The following is a 20,186-nucleotide window of genomic DNA, read 5'->3' on the forward strand; positions in this document are numbered from 1 at the left end:
TTACCTGTTGTTTTGTCTGTACAGCACTTTGGTTGGCCTTGTCGCTGTTTTAAGTGCTCTATAAATAAAATGATATGGTATGGTATGGTATGGTATGGTATTATCCATAAGCTGTCAGATTACTGAACTCTCAGTAAATAACACTGAACAACTGGCAATAACATTGCTCCAAGCCACATCTGTGACAACTAATATGACTAATATTAGCTTGTGATACCTAATATGTTTATTGCTATTGCATTATGTTGCTGTATCATGTATGTATGTACATTACCATCATAATTCATCTCAATGTTACTCACTACCTGTGCAATAAACTGTCACACAACCTGTGTAGTTTATTTTAGTTATGTGCAGTATACATCATGCATATTTAAGCTTATATTACTACCTTGAAATACTTATTCATACAAATTTATCCTACTTGCACTATTAAAAAATAAAAATAAAAATTTCACTGTTATATTCTACCATGTTGTTGTTTACTATTTTTTTCTGTAGGACCTTGTAAATATTGTATTTACTTTTTCCCTTTTTTGGTACTTTGTACCTTTATTGCATGCTTTAGTATTTCTTGTTTGTTTGTTCATTGTTTTAGTGAGTCAAATCAGTTCTTCTCATCCTGAATATTTTATTGTATTGTTAACCTTGGGTTAACCTGCATATGATAAATAAACATAACCTGAACTAAGCATTAACCTTTAATTTAACCATTAAGCATACAATGTAATTATGACAGAAAATGGAGGATTTACCTACAGTTACTTTCGGAGAGATGAACATGTGGTAGCTACTTCCTTTTCATAACTTGTGATCAGCTGGTGGGGTCGGACCCTGGCTTTTTACATGTTTTCCAAACTGTTAATTTTGGAAAAGGAATAAACTGTATTCCACCCTCTAAACTCTCAGGGTAACACGTGTCTGGATTACATGTTCTCCACTGACACCGTTTAACCATTTTGTTGTGGTGATTTTTCACAAACCCCTCAAATAGGATATTTGACTGTAGCAGTGTTGCCAGGTGAGAAATGTAGGATTATCGGACTAGAGACATAAAATTATCGTATTGTGAGGGAAATTATCGTACACCCGTCATAATAACAAATCTATTGATACACTATAGTAGTGATGTGTCTGCTTCCAGACCGACTCTGCTTCTTCTCCTTTTCTTTTCCTCATTCAAGGGGTGGGCGCAGCGGACTATTCAGCCAATCATGGCTGTTGTTCTGAGGCAAACGCATACACATCACTCAAAGGCAACATTTAGAAAAGCACGACTGACTGACATTTAAAGCCAATCGTGCATCTGTTTGCAGACACAGATGCCTTCAGGGTTCACAAAAAAACTTTGACAGACAGTTGCGAGAGGCTGATGACAACCGATTACAACCACACATTCACAGAATGGTCAAAATATCATATATTTGGCATTTTTTGGGATAATTGATCGTACATCGTACAGAGGGCAAAATTGTCATACAAATACGATAATTATCATACACCGTTCAAATCCCTGCTGAAAACTCATCTGTTCTCACAGGCATTTCACACAGTGTAATTTGATCTAGTATTTTTTTATTTTTTTATCTGTGACCCTATGTTTTAAATGATTTTTATTAATTATTCAGTTATTATTATTAGTGTATTGTATTTTTTTTCTCTTAATTTTACTCTCACTGATTGTTGTTGTTAAGCACTTTGATAACAGGTTCTGTTTTAAATGTGCTCTATAAATAAAGTTGACTTGACTTGACCTGGCAACACTGGACTGTACAGTCCAGGCTGCAGCCTCAGGTAAGGGGTGTACCTTTGGGAAAAATTGAGGTTACTGATTGGTCATTTGCTGACACGCCTACTGGACTGATTGACAGGTCGAGCAGCAGATCCCACTTGTGGGAAAAAAAACAGAGCTGCAGCCCGGAGGAGGCAGGGCAGCCCAGGAGCAGCGGTAGCATGTTCTGTTTATCCATCCATCCATCCATCCATTATCTTTACCCGCTTATTCCATTTTGGGTCACGGGGGTCGCTGGTGCCCATGTCCAGCAATCACTGTGCGAGGGGCGGGGTACACTCTGGACGGGTCGCAAGTCCATCACAGGGCCACATAGAGACAAACAACTATTCACTCTCTCATTCACACCTAGGGAGAATTTAGAGTTACCAATAAGCCTAACATGCATGTTTTTGGTCTGTGGGAGGAAACGGGAGCACCCGGAGAAAACCCTGCATGGAGAGAACATGCAAACTCCACCCAGAAAGGCCCCTGGACCGGGGTTTGAACCAAGGACCTGCTCGCTGAGAGGCAGCAGCTCTACCAGTTGCGCCACCGTGCTGTATTCTGTTTATATGTTGTTAATAAAAAGTTATGAAAAAATAAAAAATAAAATAAAAAACAGGGAGGGCCGGCCCTGCAGCCCACAAATCACACCGGCCCACCGGGAATTCTCCAGACCCTCCTGATTGGTCACTTGGGGCCTGTCAAGACACAAGAGGATACCCCACTCTTCACAGCCACCAAGACAAACATGTATTGGGCAGCTGTGTGAGTGCCCCAATGTGATGAGGATAAACGTTTTGGCGGCATGAAGCTCGTTAGCCCATTAAAAAAATAAAATAAATAATAATTAAAAAAAAAATCCAATTAGCTGCAGCATATGCGTGAAAAACGTAGCGGCTTATAGTCCGGGAATTCGCTTTAATTTTGAACTTTGCTTAGGAGTTACTTTGTTCTTTTGTCTTTATGGTCCTGCTTTGACTAGTTGTTGACAGATGTAAAATATATTTATTTACACTAAAGCCATCCAAACCGCCGTCTACAACTTGTAGAATATGAACTATTCCAGACTTTTAACAGAAACAGCCAAACAGGGCTTTAAATGTTTCACAACCCACAGTGGGAATAATGGATGCTAGTGTTGTTGTTTTATTATTTTTTATTCTTATTATTGCTTTTAGAATCTAATAGAAAGATTGTATAATACTACTACTACTACTAATAATAATAATAATGTTTTCGTTTGCACGAGGCTGTTAGTCACAACATATGACCCGTGTTTAAATATGGGTGAAGTGGACCGGACCGGGACAACCCAGTGGGTGCTGGACAGAGGTGGTTGGGACCAGTGGGTGGACACCTCCCTCCTGATCTCGTTAACGCAGCGTCCTTACTCCACACACACACACACACACTGCTTACTCCAAGGTAAGGCATAATCAAAGCTTTACGCGAGCTGGTAATCGTAGAATTTATTTATTTATTTATTTATTGATTTATTTATTTTAAAGTCGTATGTGTACATCTAACGGGCACGTGCGTCGAGACTGCTGCGCGCGGCTTTTCTGTTGAGTGGCTCTTTTAACCGCAGCGGATTTACGTGCGTGTTTGCTGCGCCCGCATCCTCAGTGCAAGTTTGATACGTGAGGAACGCGACGAAATGAACAACTCCGATAGTTCTGGTTGACACCCAATTGGCACACAGCGCGTTTATGTATTTATTTTTATTTGTTTATTTTTACTTGTTTATTTATTTATTTTGGCACACAACGCACGCACATTTACATATTTTGTCCATGCGGTGAAACTGAAACCACGTTTATTTATAGGGAAGGTAAATGTGATATGCCTAACTAGAAATAACATAACAGGTGTTTTGAGAGCGTTTTTTTTTTTTTTTTTTTTTTTCACAAACCCCCTAATGTTGTACACTTTAAATAAAGTTTGCTTTGAACATAAAATACGATTTCATGGGAGAATGATCCTGTTCTTATCTGTATTTAAATTGAACTCTAGTTATGTAGCCCCATACAACTTTTATAGTTCAATCAAACAATATATATAAAAAATAAAAAATAAAAAAAAAAACACAGTCTTGATAGGATCCACATCCACAATTGAATGTGGCCATAACACTTTCAGCAAGACCCGTTTGGTTCTACTCATGTTGCAAGGCTGAAGTAAAACTTGGGATGTTTTGTGAATGTGCAAAGACGGTGTAATCACTTTTTAAATAACTCTGTGGTTTGACTTTATTGCAGCATGTTACATTTGATCATATAATAAATTCATAAAATGTCTCTTCTGTTTTGCCATCCCTAGATTTCCCATGGCAGCGGTGGATCAACATACCCACTTTGTTTTTCTTTTATTACTCCCTATCCTCCCTCTAACATTTGCCATAACAGGTGACCTTATAATCAACACCATACAGGGGAAAGTTCAAGGGAAATTGCTTTCAATCCCAGGCGGTGAAGTTAGAGCATTCCTTGGAATTCCTTATGGAAAACCACCTATTGGAAAGCTGAGATTCAACGCTCCGGAGGCAGTAGAAAAATGGGAAGGTGTGAAAGAGGCCACCAAATTCCCAAATACCTGCTACCAGGTTCCTGACACAACGTTTACAGGTAGGACTTGTGCATACGCGGACAAGATCAATACATTCAGGATGAGTTTGTTGCTCTCAATTACTTGTTCAAAGCTCAATAATTTACTGCATTTAGTTATTATTTAGGATGCCTCAGAATTCTCTCAGTGTAGCAAATTATAGACCTCATTCACACTGCTCTAGATTTAAAATGAAATAAAATTAATATATGCGGCTGCATTTGGACCTCGTATCCACACAAAAGCTGAGTTGTTGGTGAGAGAAACTGATAATTTGAAAGAAAAAAATAACAATAAGTGGGAGATTTTATTATACTCTGTGATAGAGCGAAGAGGGGGTAGTAAATACCCTCTCTCCGTCCGTCTGTCTGTCTGTCTGTCTGTCTGTCCATCTTGTGAGCTGGATAACTTGAAAAATAATTGAGGTACCAGCTTCCAATTGGGTGTGTGGCTGCATGTAGGCGAGAGGAAGGTCACTACTGAAAACAGGGTTGCCACATCAAAATCAACCACCATACAGTAAATCAGCCAAGTCAACTTGTATTATGTGACTTTTAATCACTTTACTCATTTTTATTATCAGACTGTATGCTTGTTTTGTTGTGTGCACAACACTTTCGTCCTGTGGGTGTTTAAAGTGCTCTATAAATAAAGCTGGTATGGTATGGTAATCGTTTTAGGAAATATGCTTTCTAGTTTTTAATATTGCTTAAAGTATAGTTTCCACAAATAAATGGGGTAGCAGAAGATTAATCAGTGGTGGCCAAGGCCACCAAAGGCCACCCCCTGGCTCTGCCATTGCCCCTGGCGGTGGATAGAATTGCTCCCTCTGCTTGCCAGTATCCATCACTGTGTCTTCCGACAAACAAAACAAAAGAAAAGCAATCAAAACCTACCTCTTTTTTAAACACAGTGTAACTCCTACCCAATTAAATATTTTGCACCAAAAAAAACATTTAGGTTTACTGTTGAGTTACATTCCCTTTTCAACTGTAGTCAAGACAAAAATAATCTTGAAAACTACAAACATTCACAGATCCAATCCCTCAGCGATGGGGGACATGAGCGTACCACTTGTTTTAAAATGGGTACCTGTGGCAGATGGCTTCTTTTTATAGCCAAAATGTATGGGTACGAAGTGACCAAAGCTGCAATGGTACAATAATGGTACAAAAAACAATAATAGACTCAAATGAAAATATGATTTTAACAGCTAAAGTCAGTTTGAATTGTTTTATATAGCAGTGAACCTTGTGAAAATGGTTTTAATTTTACTCTAATTAGGCCTTGCTTAGGAGTTCAGTTGACTCATGATCTTTTTTTTTCCTGACTCCAATGGCTTTTGTTCAGCTGTCTTCTGACTGTTATGCTTAAACATCTAAAAAAAAAAAAAAAAACTATAATATACTGCTTATTAAAATTATTAGGGGTACGTGCTGTCAGTATTTACAAGAGCCAGTGTAAAATTAACAGGGAAGGTATGGTAAAGATAAAACAGTTAAAAGATGGTGCAATAAACTGCAGACACTCCTGTTTTCAGAACTTACACGAGAAACATCCATGGCTGTGATAATTGTGGAAAAATTCCACACTATTTATCTTTGAAGAAAAAAGTTACATAATGATTTGTAATATCAAACAACTTGTAACAAGAGAAAAGTTTGGCAAGGGCAAAAACCAGTGGAAACCACAGTTAGAGGAGCACTCTGTTGTGTTGTCTGTATCACACAGTGATTGTTTTTCTAATCAGTGTTAGAGAAACTTTTTAAAATCTTTGCTTTTTTTAAAACTACATAACTTCTAGAATGAAATCTAGAGATCGTTTTTAAAGTCAATTCAGTTAATTTATATAGCACCATATCACAACAAAAGTTATCTCAGGGCACTTTACAGGAACATTCACACACATAGAAAAGCCAATTAGTAAAGTTCTCTATCTAAGGGAACCAGCAGACATGTTGAATCTTCACTTTGTCACAGTCTCCCATCCTGAGCAAGCACAATGGCAGCAGTGGAAAGAAAAAAAACTCCCTTTAACAGGAAGAAACCTGCTGCAGAACCAGGCTCAGGACATGTGGTCATCTGCTTCAACCTGCTGGGTTTGAGAGGACAGGAAGGAGAGACAAACACAGAATGGCAGACAGATATATAGTAGGTGCAAGCGTACCTGAAAGATTAAAAAAAAAAGGCAAGCATAGGCGTCGCAACCATTATATGTGAAGGGGACATGTCCCCCCCCACATTCAAAAAACGTTATTTTGGAGAAAAGAAAAAAAACACACACACACACGTTTACTATGAAACATTAGTTCAGTCGGCGCAGTTTCTTTCTTCATGAACAAATCCATTCCACTTCATTAATAGGAGAGTACTCAAGCCACTAAAACTCCACTCCAGGTTTTCCTAGTTACCTCCAACTCTCCACACGGCGCCTGCAGTGTTTCTGTGCGTCTCCTCCTGCCTCGGCAGAAAACGCGCACAGGTGGAGGAGATGGAGTCACCTCGGTGTTGCTCTCTCGCCAGTTTAGCAAACTTTAGTGCGGGCAGTTCTTGACCAGTGGGGTTGATCATAAACACATATTCATGTTAGGAGGATGCTTGAAAGGAGCGCTACATCTGTAGCATCTTAGGTGGTGCAGATGTAAGAGACGCTGAGTGTTCAGGTGCATTAAAGTTGAAATGTCTTTAAAACTCCACACCTTATTGTCCTCAGGCTTCGTGAGAAACATAATTTAGATGAGTCGTGTTGAACACAAGTAAAAATGTCTAGTGGTGATGTTTTTTATTTCTCTTTTCTTTTATCACTCTTTGTCTTATTACAAAGACAAAGAGTGCCAATCTGACGTTCTGTATTAAAGTGTATTAAAGTTAAAATGTCTTTAAAACCCACAGCTGAATTTATACAAACTTTGTGAGAAACATGTTTAAAATGTGTGGAAGTAAAGGAAATCTAGGTGAAATGTTGCTTTTTTTGTTCACTAGTGTACAATTTTTTTACGCACGCATACACGCGCGTGCACACACACAAGCGCATCATTGTTTCTCCCCCACATTACGGATGCTTCTGACGCCCTTGATGTCAAGGATAGAAAAAAACAAAAAACAAATATAAAACATGTTGAGCAGAGTAAGTAAAGAAAAACATATTTAAAAAAAAAGTAGTCAGTTTATCCTCCGGCAGTCTAAGCCTATAGCAGCATAACTAAGGGATAGCTCAGGAAACCCAAGCCAACCCTATCTATAGGATTTAACAAAAAGGAGAGTCTTAAGCCTAATCTTAAAACTAGAGACAGTAAATGCTTTTGATAAACTCTTATTTTACTACTGATTGATAAAGTATAGTTGGTATGTTTACATTAAAATGTATGTTTCCAGTATGGTTGTGTTTTGGCAAAGATTGCTATTCAGTTTAAAATATATATATCTCATATTTCAGAGTCAGAGTCAGAGTCAGAGTCAGAGTTTCTTTATTGTCATTCGCACCTCATGTGGTACATGTGGTGGAGCGAAATTATGTACACAGGGTCCCAGTTACATCCAACAATAAAATGTATAAGAAAAACAGTAATAACATCTAAGATATGAACTAAGAAAAACATCAACTAAATATACACTAAGCACTCATAACATAAAACATTGAACATCAGCACAAACATGAACATGAGTCTGTGAGCAGATGAGCACGCATGAACACATCAACATTGAAGCAGATCAGCAGCAACATTTAAACAGATCAGCAGCAACATGATGTGATTTTTCACAGCGATTATTCTAGTTAGAGATTCATGAGTCTAACAGCCTCAGGGTAGAAGCTGTTCCTCAGTCTAGTGGTTCTACACTTAATGCTCCTCAACCTCCTTCCTGAGGGGAGTGGGGCAAAAAGTGTGTGTGTTGGGTGAGTGAGGTCCTTCATGATGCAGGTGGCCCTCTTCCTACATCTAGAGGTGTAGATGTCTGTGATGGTCAGGAGGCTGACTCCGACAGTCTTCTGTGCAGCCTTCACCACTCTCTGCAAAGCTTTTCTTTCTGCAGCTGTGCAGCCTCCATGCCACACGTTGATGCTCGAGCACAGGATGCTCTCCACTGCACACCTGTAGAAGGAGGTGAGGACTGAGCTTCCCAGACCAGCTCGCCTCAGCCGTCTGAGGAAGTAGAGTCTCTGATGAGCTTTCTTGATCAGGCTGGTGGTGTTGTTGCTCCAGCTGAGGTTGTCATTCATTTGTACACCCAAGTACTTGTAGCTGGAGACCACTTCCACCGCAGATCCTTTTATGTTCAGGGGGGTGTAGGTGTATTTGTTCTAAACTCCCAACCCATGTTCTACGTTTCTTTATTTGCTTTTCAGGCAACTTTACCTTTTTACTGGCTTTTTTAGTAGATTTAAACGCAACATGTAAAATGATCTTAATGAGGAAAATTGTAGCCTTATGATTTTGTCTCAGTTAAATTATATAAGAGTCACTGTGAACTTTTACACTGTAGATTTGTGGAAGGGAAACAGTTATAAAACTTCATATCACACAATCTTACACACCCACACACTATGCTGTGCTTGTAAATGAGTGACTAAGAGCACTAGTTGTAAATTTTCATTTGTGCATAAATACGACAACGGTAAAATATGTGTTTCTTTGCATTTATTATACATCACAAGCAAAACAAATTATGAAACTGTAGTCCCTTGTCACCAAAGAGGTGGATGGCGATGAATGATAGACTAGAATCAGATCTCTGCCAGAGATTGTTGGAAGTCTACTGAAACCAAAGCAGGCATGTGAAACATCCCTGAACTTACTCCAAATCTGGATATGACACAAAATATAAATCAGCATAAAATAATTAATATTAAACTGGTGATTCTGCTCTTACGAACTCATGTATTCAGTTACTTCCTCTGATTGAGAGCTATATGCCATAAAATGGTAATTTGCCAGTCTTCATTCAGCTTGTAAATAATGTAAAATAATATTTGTAATAATGGTTTAAAATTAGCAGAGTCTAGTCTAAAGTACTTTTTTTTTTTAAATATGGTGCAGTTTTACTTAATGCTTACTGACAATATACTTTTCTTTTTTTCCCCAGGGTTTGAAGGTGGGGAGATGTGGAATCCAAACACTCCTCTAAGTGAGGACTGCCTGTACCTGAATGTTTGGTCTCCAGTTTTTAACAAAACCCAGTCTACAAACCTTGCTCCTGTTCTGGTTTGGATCTATGGTGGTGGATTTAGCACAGGAACAGCATCCTTGGATTTATACCATGGACACTTCCTCAGTAAATCGGAGGGTGTTGTTGTGGTTTCTATGAATTACAGGTCAGAAGCTTTCTAAAATGAAGAAAAAACCTCTTCTTCTCACTCTGTCCTCTGCATCCTGTGTCCTCTCTCCAACTATCTCCATGCATCCATATATCTCATCTTTGTCTTTTTCCTGACAGCTGCATTTCTTCCATCCTTCTACTATCATGTCTACTGTCCTGGACATGTCAAAACTGTCTGTTTAATTTTAGGTGGTCTCTCTAATTTTATTTCCCAGTTGTTTACCCTGTGCTGTATCTCTGAACTCACTCCTAATCTTATCCGTCCTTGTTCCCAAAAGTTTTAAAAAGATAACCACAACATCTTCATCTCTGCCACTTCCAGTTATTTTCCATTTTTTTGTCAGTGCCACTGTCTCCAGACCATACAACATAGCTGGTCTCACCACTGTCTTGTAAATCTTTCCTTTGACCTTTGCTGACACACTTTGTCACAAATCATTCCTTTTCTCCATCCACTCCATCCTACCACCACACTCCCCATTTTTTTTTTTTTTTTTGGATAGTGGACCCCGAGTCCTGCAAAGTCCCTGGCTTTCCTTGAAGTCCAACACCTTTTTGACCTCTGCTCCTTGTAGCCTCACTGTTCCACTGGCCTCCCTCTCATTCACACACATGTACTCTGTCTCACTGTGGCTGACTTGCATTACTCTTCTTTCAAGTACATACCTCCACCTCCCCAAGTTCTCTTCCACCTGTTCTCACCTAGGGGTGGGCGATATGGCTCAAATATAATATCATGATATTTTAGCGCATTCTGATGATAACAATAAATTTCACGATATAAAAAACCCCAGAAATCATAGTTATTTATTTGATAAAATTAACTTAACATGTTGTTTTGCAGTATTACATAAAATAAAAAACAAGGGCAATTTTACTGAAATTACTTTATTTAGTAAAGTATTCAGTCTCCAAGTATAAAATAAATAAAAAAAATTCCTTCTGTTATTTCGATTGAAAAAGTCTGCACAAATAGATCAATAACTCCACCACAAAAACTAAAGTGCAGGTGAAGTTTCCCAAAACAACTAAATAAAATGAAGCTCAAGATCTGTTAAGCATAAATGTATCATACAACAAAATATATGTTGCTTTAAATGAGCTATGACTTCCAGAACTTGTAACAAGGTGATTGTCTGACCCTGAATCTTGTGGTGTTTCAGCTTCCTCTGTTCCTGCAGGAATGATTCATTTCTCTGATGTTCTGTCTCTGATCACCTGACTCTGTTCGTGGTCCATGGACTGTGGAACTAAGAGACAGTTAAGCTGCGCGTGTTTGAACCGGCAGTTTAGAGCGGGGGAGACGTAGCCCACACCGGATGCCAGAGTAGAGTGGGGAGAAGAAAAAAAAAGACGAGTGGCAGCTTAGAGCGGCGGGAGAGACATTTGAGTTGTCTGTACCTGCAGTTTAGAGCTGGATGGAGAGACAGCTGAGCTGTGTGTTGTTTGTTTTAAGCGTTTTAGCTAGCTAGTATTGCACGCAACTAATTAGCATCACACCAGTACTGACAGGTGGAGAAGGGGTGCACAATTCGGTGTGGTCGTTCGGCGTGCTTGGTTCTGTTAAAGGGGCGGGCGCCCTGACGTATTACGTCATGAAATTAACATATCATGATATCATTTTTTTGCCCGGGCAAGCTATTTTTTACCGGTAATATTGTGAACGATATGATATGGCCCAGCCCTATTCTCACCACAGATCACAATGTCATCTGCAAACATCATAATACACTATGATTTCTGAAAATATCCAAGATCCCATTGATAATGGAAAATATTAATCTTTTTTTTTTGTGTGTGTGTGTTTGGTAAAATCCAGTCATTACTTAAATATTTCCTCAGAACAACATTCCACTTATTGTTTGTTCTATAGTGTTTTGTTGTGTTGACTTTAGTCATCATTTTTTCTAGACCGGCAATTACAGTAACCTATAACCTATATTTGTGCCACAAAATATCATATTGTGTCTCTGTGGAATCAACTATAAAAAAAAAAAAAGTACAATTGTATTCTGTAAGAATTCCCAGAATGTACTTAAAAATGCCTAAACATTTTTAGAAACCTTCTCTGTAAATATAATAGTGAAACATTTTCAACTAGTGACATTAAAAGGGTGTTAGTTATGTTGATTTTAGATGTTAATGTTTTATGAAATAATTTACTGTTTGAATAAATCAATGTACTATTTATAAACACTGTTTTACATCATGACATGACAACTATCATGAGCTTTTATCACAGGGTTTACCTTATGAAATATGATCTGCTTTCACCATTCAATTCATGGTATGAATTATCAACGACTTCCTCATTTCATGCATACAAATAATTTGTAAGTATAAATAAAATATTCAGCCAGCTTAGTTGTTCAGTTGCTGTTATCAGATGATACAGAACCTTTTTTCAGACTATAATGCTTTTAATCATTCTATTCTGCAAGCTTAAAACACAAAGCATTCATATATTAAAATTCCTAAATGTAACACAAAAACATCCACCTTAGTGTTATTGGTGCTGCTCTCACTGCAAACATGATGTCAGTACATGCATAATGTTGCTTTTTCAAATTTTCCAAATGTAGTTATAGTAAATTAAACGTTTTTTTTTCTATAATACAAAGAAAATCTACATTTTACAAATTCCAGGAACACGTTTACATTCTTATTTTATGCACATAACTGTGCAGTAAAGCTGAAAATGTACATCTTCAAACTGCATCAGGTAATGTCAACAAAAAAACTTTACACTTGTTTTGAGAACTTCAACTGAAATGTTTCGATTAATTACAAAATGTTATCAATTTACATGCAACATGACTTTATTTTACATTATTACAATACAACAATATTTAAAACTGTAGGAAAGTACAAACCCAACAAACTCCTGGAACTAACAGGTTTACCACACTTTTCAGACATAAAACAGTTAATTTTTCATAAAAAATGCATGACAAGAGTGTTTTACAGTAAAGTTTTTTTGTTGTTGTTGTTGAAAAAAGTAAAAATACAAATTACTGTTTTCCATGATTGATTTATTTATTGTAACTTTACAACAAATTAACTGTTTAAAACTGTTTTATAGTTAAAAAAAAAAAAAAAAAAATCCTGTCACAGTTGTACTGTTTTTCACCATTAAATATGATTTTTTTATATTTTATATTTTTACAGTTTAATATGTTAAATTTATTTTCTGAAAATCTTTATTCTTGTCATTATAATTCACAGAGTGGGAGCTTTTGGCTTCCTGTCGCTTCCTGACAACAAACACATCCAGGGCAATGCTGGACTTCTGGACCAGCGCCTGGCACTCAGATGGGTGGCCGATAACATTGCTGCATTTGGAGGAGATCCTTCAAAGGTAACAAACTTTCATGTTTTAGATCCTGACCAGGAGGCAGTTAAACCGCAAATATCACAGCACTTTTGGATTCTGATTTCCTTTTGTTTTTAGGTGACTCTCTTTGGGGAGAGTGCGGGGTCAGCGTCTGTGGGCTTCCACATTCTCTCTCCAGGCAGCCAGAGTCTTTTTCAAAGAGGTATAATGCAGAGTGGCTCACCAAATGCACACTGGAGCACAATCAGCCAGAGTGAAGCCAGGGACAGGTATTCTTTGTTCTTATATATACATAATATACTATACATGACGTGGCCTGTTGCATTTAACTTCAGATGGTTACATACCCTATCTGTGTTCACGCGATCAACCACAGTCAGATGGATTACAAAGAATGTGCACACCAGTGACATGCGGTGAGGTTTGACAGGTGAGCCACTGACTCATCTGGAATCGGATGCTCACATAGATGAACCCAAAATAGAAGCTTATATTTCAATCGAGCATGTTTTTCTTTTAAAAAGGCATCTAATTTTGCTTTAATCAACTCCACTGTTCAACAATGATGGCAAGAGAAAAGAAAATATTTATTGTAAGGTCTATTTTTTGGGTGAGGGTCCTCTCTTAAAAAACAACAAACAAAAAAAAACGTATCTTCTTACCTTTATTTTAAGAAGAAGTCCATGCAAATATCCACAAAAATATATGTTACTCTGTTGTAAAACTGGTGCCAGTTTGCCTTCATTTTTTAAAGTTTGGCTGCTTCAGTGGAGATAATTGCCAAGGAGGAAAGTTGTCCTGGATTGGTTCTATTCTGACTCTTTTCAGTGTTTTTCAATGTGGAGAATGACCTTTCCACAGATGCTGTTGTAGCTGTAGAGTGAGCACCAGCTGGGGTAACTTTGTTGCCTCAGGAACCATCTGCATCAGATTCTACTGCGCCAAAAAGCTTAGAAGTTGTCCAGGAGATTTACATTCATTCCTATAGATTTACCAGACCCCCGCCCCTCAGAAAAATGCACAACAAAGTGCACATTTCATTATCCCTATGGGGCAGCACTGCCCCCTATTGGTGAGGCACGGCACTTTCTGCCTCACCCTGTGTATTTTCACCTTGAAATTATGACCAATTAGAAAAAGAAAAAAAAAAGTCACACATTTATTCATTCAATATATTAGACAGACAGTAGAACATCAACATGTGTAGCACATGTATAATCAAACATGTATATTGGCGATATAAAGAGAGACAGCAATGGGTATGCACCAACTGCCTACTTCATATAATGTATATGTCACAGCGCCACCAGAGGTGAACCAGAGAACTACACTGCCTCACCTCACATTGTTTGAACAGGGGATGTGTAAATTCTGCAATTTTGACCATTGAAGTGTTGAAATAATTCAGAAAACAGTTTTATAAAACATATTTATGGAACAGTTAAGTGGTCAAATGCATTTTCTCTTATCATTGTTAGTATTTTACTTGTCATGATAACAGGTGCAGCACTGCCTCACCTGCCTCCCCTGATTGCATGTCACTGGTGTACACATACTTTTATTTCCTTCGTTTGATAATATGTTGTGGGTGTAAAATTTGGGTAATGCTTCTAGATAGTTTTGTCTTCATGTAGTGCAACTTAGTTCAATAGCAGAGGATTTAAATATTCCTTTTAACTGAAGGATAACAAAAGGAAACTGGTCATCATGGTTATCTGAATGTTTTCTAAAGATTTTGGAGTGTTAAATGTAATTTATAGTTCCCGAGTTGTGAAGTTCAAAAAAGTGTTTGTGAACTTGTGATGTCAAGGGATTTGTGTAGATATGAAAATAATGAAAGTAGCATGTTTTTGAAATAATACATACTACCTTCCACCCTTACATGCCAAATTTTATACAAAGCTCATGTTTGACTTGTTAATGCTTCAAATATGTGTTGGGGATGACTCTCAGCTACTATTACACCAAATAGCTCAAAATAAGTAAAGACTAACTGTATCATAAGCAGTTTGTATTTGATAAAGTTAATTAGCAGTGCCAGCCATCTTAAACCAGTTTGTCTCAAAAACTAATCAGTTGCAGATTTACTGTGCATCCAATATTTACTTTTTGAGAGTTTTCTTAAAATCCATTCAATGGTCATGGTATATTTTGCTAAAAGAATCGGCTTTAACAGACAACCTTTTAAACAAAGATTTTGAAAAAATACAATAATGTGCAGATTAATATATTATGGACTACTCTCAGATGATACCACACCAGCATTGCATACGTATTTATTTTATTTTTATTTTTTTTAAAGTTGATTAGCTGTGATGGTCATATAGATTCAGCTTAATTACAAAATGCATTAATTTGTAAATATGTATTCATTATTACTTTATGAAAGCTTTTTTTTAATTGTCTGTTTCATGAGAAATTTTGCTAAAATCCAGACAAGTGACAACATGCACACAGACACAGACTGTTATGCCACACATGTCACATGCGTCACATTGTGAGCCTCCACGGCAGTGGGCAATGACTCGAACAATAAACAGAAAAATAAATAATGAAAAAGTGCAACAAGCATTTTTGTTGTTGTTGTTGTTGCCACATTTAAAATGTGCTGTCAACCACTGAGGTAGCAACAAAGTAATTACTTTGTTTTCTAGACTTTCATTTCAGTTGACCTGCGATCATACTTTTTTTTTTCTCTACTACTCTTTGTCCAGATCTTGAACAGTAATTTAAAAGATGGGTTTTGAATTTCTGCAAACTAAAATCAAAATTTTCAAAATAGTATAAATTAAATTAAAAAAAAAATCACATATTATATAACAAAGATGAATGGGACTACTTGAAAAGCAGTGCTTTTACTTGATCACTTCAAATTTTAACTATCCATCAACTTTTATAACCAGAGAAAACAATTGTAGGTCAGTTTATGAGGTTCCTTTTGGACTGAAAAGTATAACATTATCCAAAAATGGATTTATTTAGCCAGGAATGAGTTTCAAATGGACCCAAGAATAACGACTGGAACACAAGCTATCCTGATGCATGATCAATAATCCAGGTAGAAAAATCTAACAAAGTACAGTCAGGTCAACAGACTCAGACTGAAGAAGTCTTTTTTGGAAACAAGGCAAAACGTTTCAACAAGAAGAATCCATCAGAGGACCTGACTGTGCTTTGTTTGACTGGAACATAAAGAGTTAAAGAATAAAGTTGGACCTAAATAACAAAAATAAACAGTAGACAGAACGGGAATTTTCATTTCATTTCATTTCATTTATTTTATTCATTTCAAATTAAAACACAGGAAAAAACAATTTACAATCCATATGGATAAAAAAAGACAGAAAAGAAAATTTAAAATGAAAGGAAGCAGAAGAAGAAAAAATCTTATAATAACTGCCCCTTCTTAGACAAAAAATCAATACAAACAATCAATTAAAGCAATAGTCATTCATGAAAACAATTTTTCAACAACTAAACAATCAATGCAATTCATGCATTAGTCAACCATGAAACAAATAATCAACTTATAGTAATATAATGATTTTAAAAACATTTTATATTAACCAAATTACATATATCTTTGCAACATTATACTCTTAATTTTTTTCTTGAATACAGACATTGACTGAGCTGTTTTAACATCAGTTTCCAAACTATTCCATAGTCCTATTCCATGTATCAACGTTGACCGACCCTTTAAACTAGTTCTATATTTAGGTTTAACAAAAATATCAATGCCCTTTAGATTATAACAACTTTTTCTTTTTACAAAAAGCACTTGAATATTTGAGGGCAGTGTATAATGACGTGCTTTATACATTAACAAAAGAATATTATATTCCACCAAATCATAAAACCCCAGCAACTTCATTTTACAAAATAATACACTAGTAGGATGATAGTAATGAGTTTTCGTTATAATTCTTAAGGCTCTTTGAATGAAATGAAAACTGAGAGGAGCATGCAGGCATGAAAACAAGGTTGTGACAGACTGACGTGTGACAGAGACCAAGAGAATCAACGGGCTGCGAGAATTTATTACAGGTGGTTGCAAGTGAGACTAATGAACACGAGGAGCAGATCTGATTGGGTGAGGGCAAATGTCTGATAACACAGGGATACTCTGAGAAACAAAGCAAATACAGTATGTTGAACACCATGACAAAATGAACGGAATCACAACAACACGAATGAAACAAAACAAATCAGCAAACAATCATTAAATAAATAAATAACACACACTTCACAAGACTTATTAGAACATTAGTTGTGGCAAATCTGGCAAACCTCCTTCATCGTGAAGAAGGTGCTGTAATGTTCGTAGTCATCCCCAAACTTTGTCTCCTTGCTGTTTTCCAAATCTCTGAGGTGCTCACCAGTGACCTCACCACTATGAATATGTATGCCATTACACAAACATGTTACACTGCAAATCAAGCCATGCTGGTGCACACCCTTCACCATTACCACCATTCCCAACCCAGATCCCTGATGACACCTCCAAGTTCAACAAACAACACCACCTACAGAGTTTTTGTGCATGTTTTTTTTTTAATAAAATTGAAACCATATTATTTTTATTTATTTATTTATTTATTTTACAGTTGCTCATTCATAAGAAAATGTCTTTTTGTCAGAACTGTTTTCGTAATACTTTGTTTTCAATGGTGACAACTTTACAAAAAGCAAAAGAAAAGCTTATCTATAATGAAATCTGGATGTTTACTCTGTAAAACCAAAACAAAAAACCCACAAAAAACAATATACTAATATTGTTCTTAAAGCTGGTGCTTGTTTTATTTCTTTTAATAATTTTGCAGCTCAGAGTTCTGAATCTCCAACAGCTCAAAGTTACCCTGTCTCAAAAGATACAATATTGATTGAAGTACAGGATAGTAAGAATCTAAAAGGTTCCTAAAGATAAATGTACAGTATGTCACCATAGCTTGAAATTAAGTGTAAAAAGAAAATTTGAATTGATTCATAATCAAGTTTTTTTTTTTGGAAAGGCTCTTTGCTCACGATCATTAACCTATCATGTTTACATTGGTGTCAGAAGCATTTGTGATTTGTGGGGGACACACTGATGGGGGGGGGGGGGGGGGTTCGCACAGAAAATTTTGAATGAAGTAGATGGCATTTCCTGCATTTTGGCATATTTTAACGGGTTGTTAAACATCTACGTTTACCTCCATAAGCAAATACTTACTTCAGTAACTATTCTGGAGAGCACAGCACAAGAAGTACCTTGACCAACAGCTCTACTTACATACAGCACGCTCTGCTTCTCTCATGCACCCCCACCCCAGTCGACAAATAGTGCACAACACAGAGGAGTTATGAGTGGATTTTTAGTGGTTTGAGTTTTCTGTTAATCACGTGGAATGGATTTGTTCATGAACAAATAGAAACAGCCCTGAATGAACTAATATTTCATGGTAAATTGGGGGGGGGGGGGGGGGGGGGGGGGGGGGGGGGCTGTTCAAACAAACCCTTCGCATATAATTGATGTGACACCTATACATGTTTACCTTTCATTTCCATGTACTTCTCTGTCCTTATCCAGGTCCTTGATGTTAGCAGGATTACTTGGATGTCCTACATCTCATTCTACTCGTGTGGAAGCTTGTCTACAGCAGGCAGATCCTCAAAAGATCACAGTCAAACAATACGAAATTAACTTGCAGCCTTCAATATTGGTCATTCCCTTTCCACCTGTAGTTGATGGGAACTTCCTACCAGCAACAGTTGAGGTGGGTGCCTGTGTCTCAGTCGAGGTGAGGTAAGCGGTTTAGTGGTAATATAAAAAGTGGTTCATGATAGTGTGTTAGCCGTACTATTTACTATATCTAACAAGGTTGAGTCAGGTCCTCGGGACAGATTCTTCTTCGTCTTCTTCCAGAGGACCTGACAATCCTGTTAGATCTACTTAGATTATAGCGCATGCATCACGGCACTATACTTGTACTGTGTCACAGACCCCAAAACTGCATTTAAATAGGAACATTCCCCACTTGCTTGAAACACCTTTACAAAAGACAAACTTGTATTTTCCTAGATTTGATTACAAATTTAAAAATGAATACATATATAAATAACTTACTTTTTAAATTTTTTATACTACATTTTAATTAAATGCACATACAACATGTCAAATAAACACCCACTTGTCAATAAAATAAATAATTAAAAAAAAAAACTTAAAAAAATAAAATAAAATTCTATCCTGGAGGTGCATCATCTCCACAGTGTTTCGGGAGGTTGATGCTTTGAAATTCAGTTTTACAATTGTAAATAAAAAAATAAAAAAATAAGTAAATAAATAAAAGTTTAACTAGACTTATTGCAAAAAAGAAGTCCAATGGTTTTGTACCTCTTTATTTTTTTTTACCATGTAGGCTACTAGATGATTGAGAATCTACACCAGAATTTTGCAATTGTGTAAAATTTTCATTACACTTTACAAAACGCTTTAGGTCAACTTTAAGAGCAACAAACACTGTTCTCACACAGTTTACTTTGAGCAGTACAGTACTCATGCGCACCCCGCCACACACACACACACACACACTATCCAAAAAAAAACTGTGTATATAACCTTAACAAATAATAGACACATGCATTTTTAAATAAATCTTGTACATATTCACTAACCAATTAAAAAATGGTGCTGAATCAAACATTACATTTAAACTAGAGTTGAATCTGATAAAACATCAATTAATTATATTCCAGAAAACAGTTGTATTCATTTAAAACTGTGTTCTTTCTCCCAGACTGGCCAAACACATTTCAGGTGACTCTCTTTATTGATGGCGTGCATGTTGACAATTTTAGTATCTTGTAACATGAAAAAATAATAATAACTTGGAATGGGCTCTCACAAGTACCCAAACATCAGATTCCTGAACAGATGTACAATCAAGGCTGCCATTATTTTTAATGGAAAATAAAATGTATTAGAAAAAGCTTTCTGATGGAAATTAACTGATTCTTTATTTTGCTGTTCAATTGAGGAGTTAAGTACAGTAGTCCCTCGTTTATTGTGGGGGATCCGTACTCTGAAGCCCCGTGATATGTGAAAAACCACCAAGTAGGAATAATAGTACAAGTAGTAAATAGTAGCTTAATATATATACAGTATATATATAT

General features: G+C 36.7%; 1 protein-coding gene across 1 annotated transcript; it reads left to right on the top strand.

The window, feature by feature from the left end:
• Nucleotides 1-4,103: 4,103 nt before the first annotated feature.
• LOC119411545 (cholinesterase-like) lies at nt 4,104-18,820 on the top strand. Its single transcript, XM_037678499.1, has 5 exons — nt 4,104-4,401; nt 9,464-9,692; nt 12,923-13,055; nt 13,149-13,300; nt 18,601-18,820. Exons 1-5 carry the CDS (start codon nt 4,104-4,106, stop codon nt 18,818-18,820), a joined length of 1,032 nt encoding a protein of 343 aa, XP_037534427.1.
• Nucleotides 18,821-20,186: the final 1,366 nt, after the last annotated feature.

The sequence above is a fragment of the Nematolebias whitei genome, chromosome 6, assembly GCF_014905685.2.
Source record: "Nematolebias whitei isolate Nwh7 chromosome 6, NemWhi1, whole genome shotgun sequence".
NCBI classification, from domain to species: domain Eukaryota; kingdom Metazoa; phylum Chordata; class Actinopteri; order Cyprinodontiformes; family Rivulidae; genus Nematolebias; species Nematolebias whitei.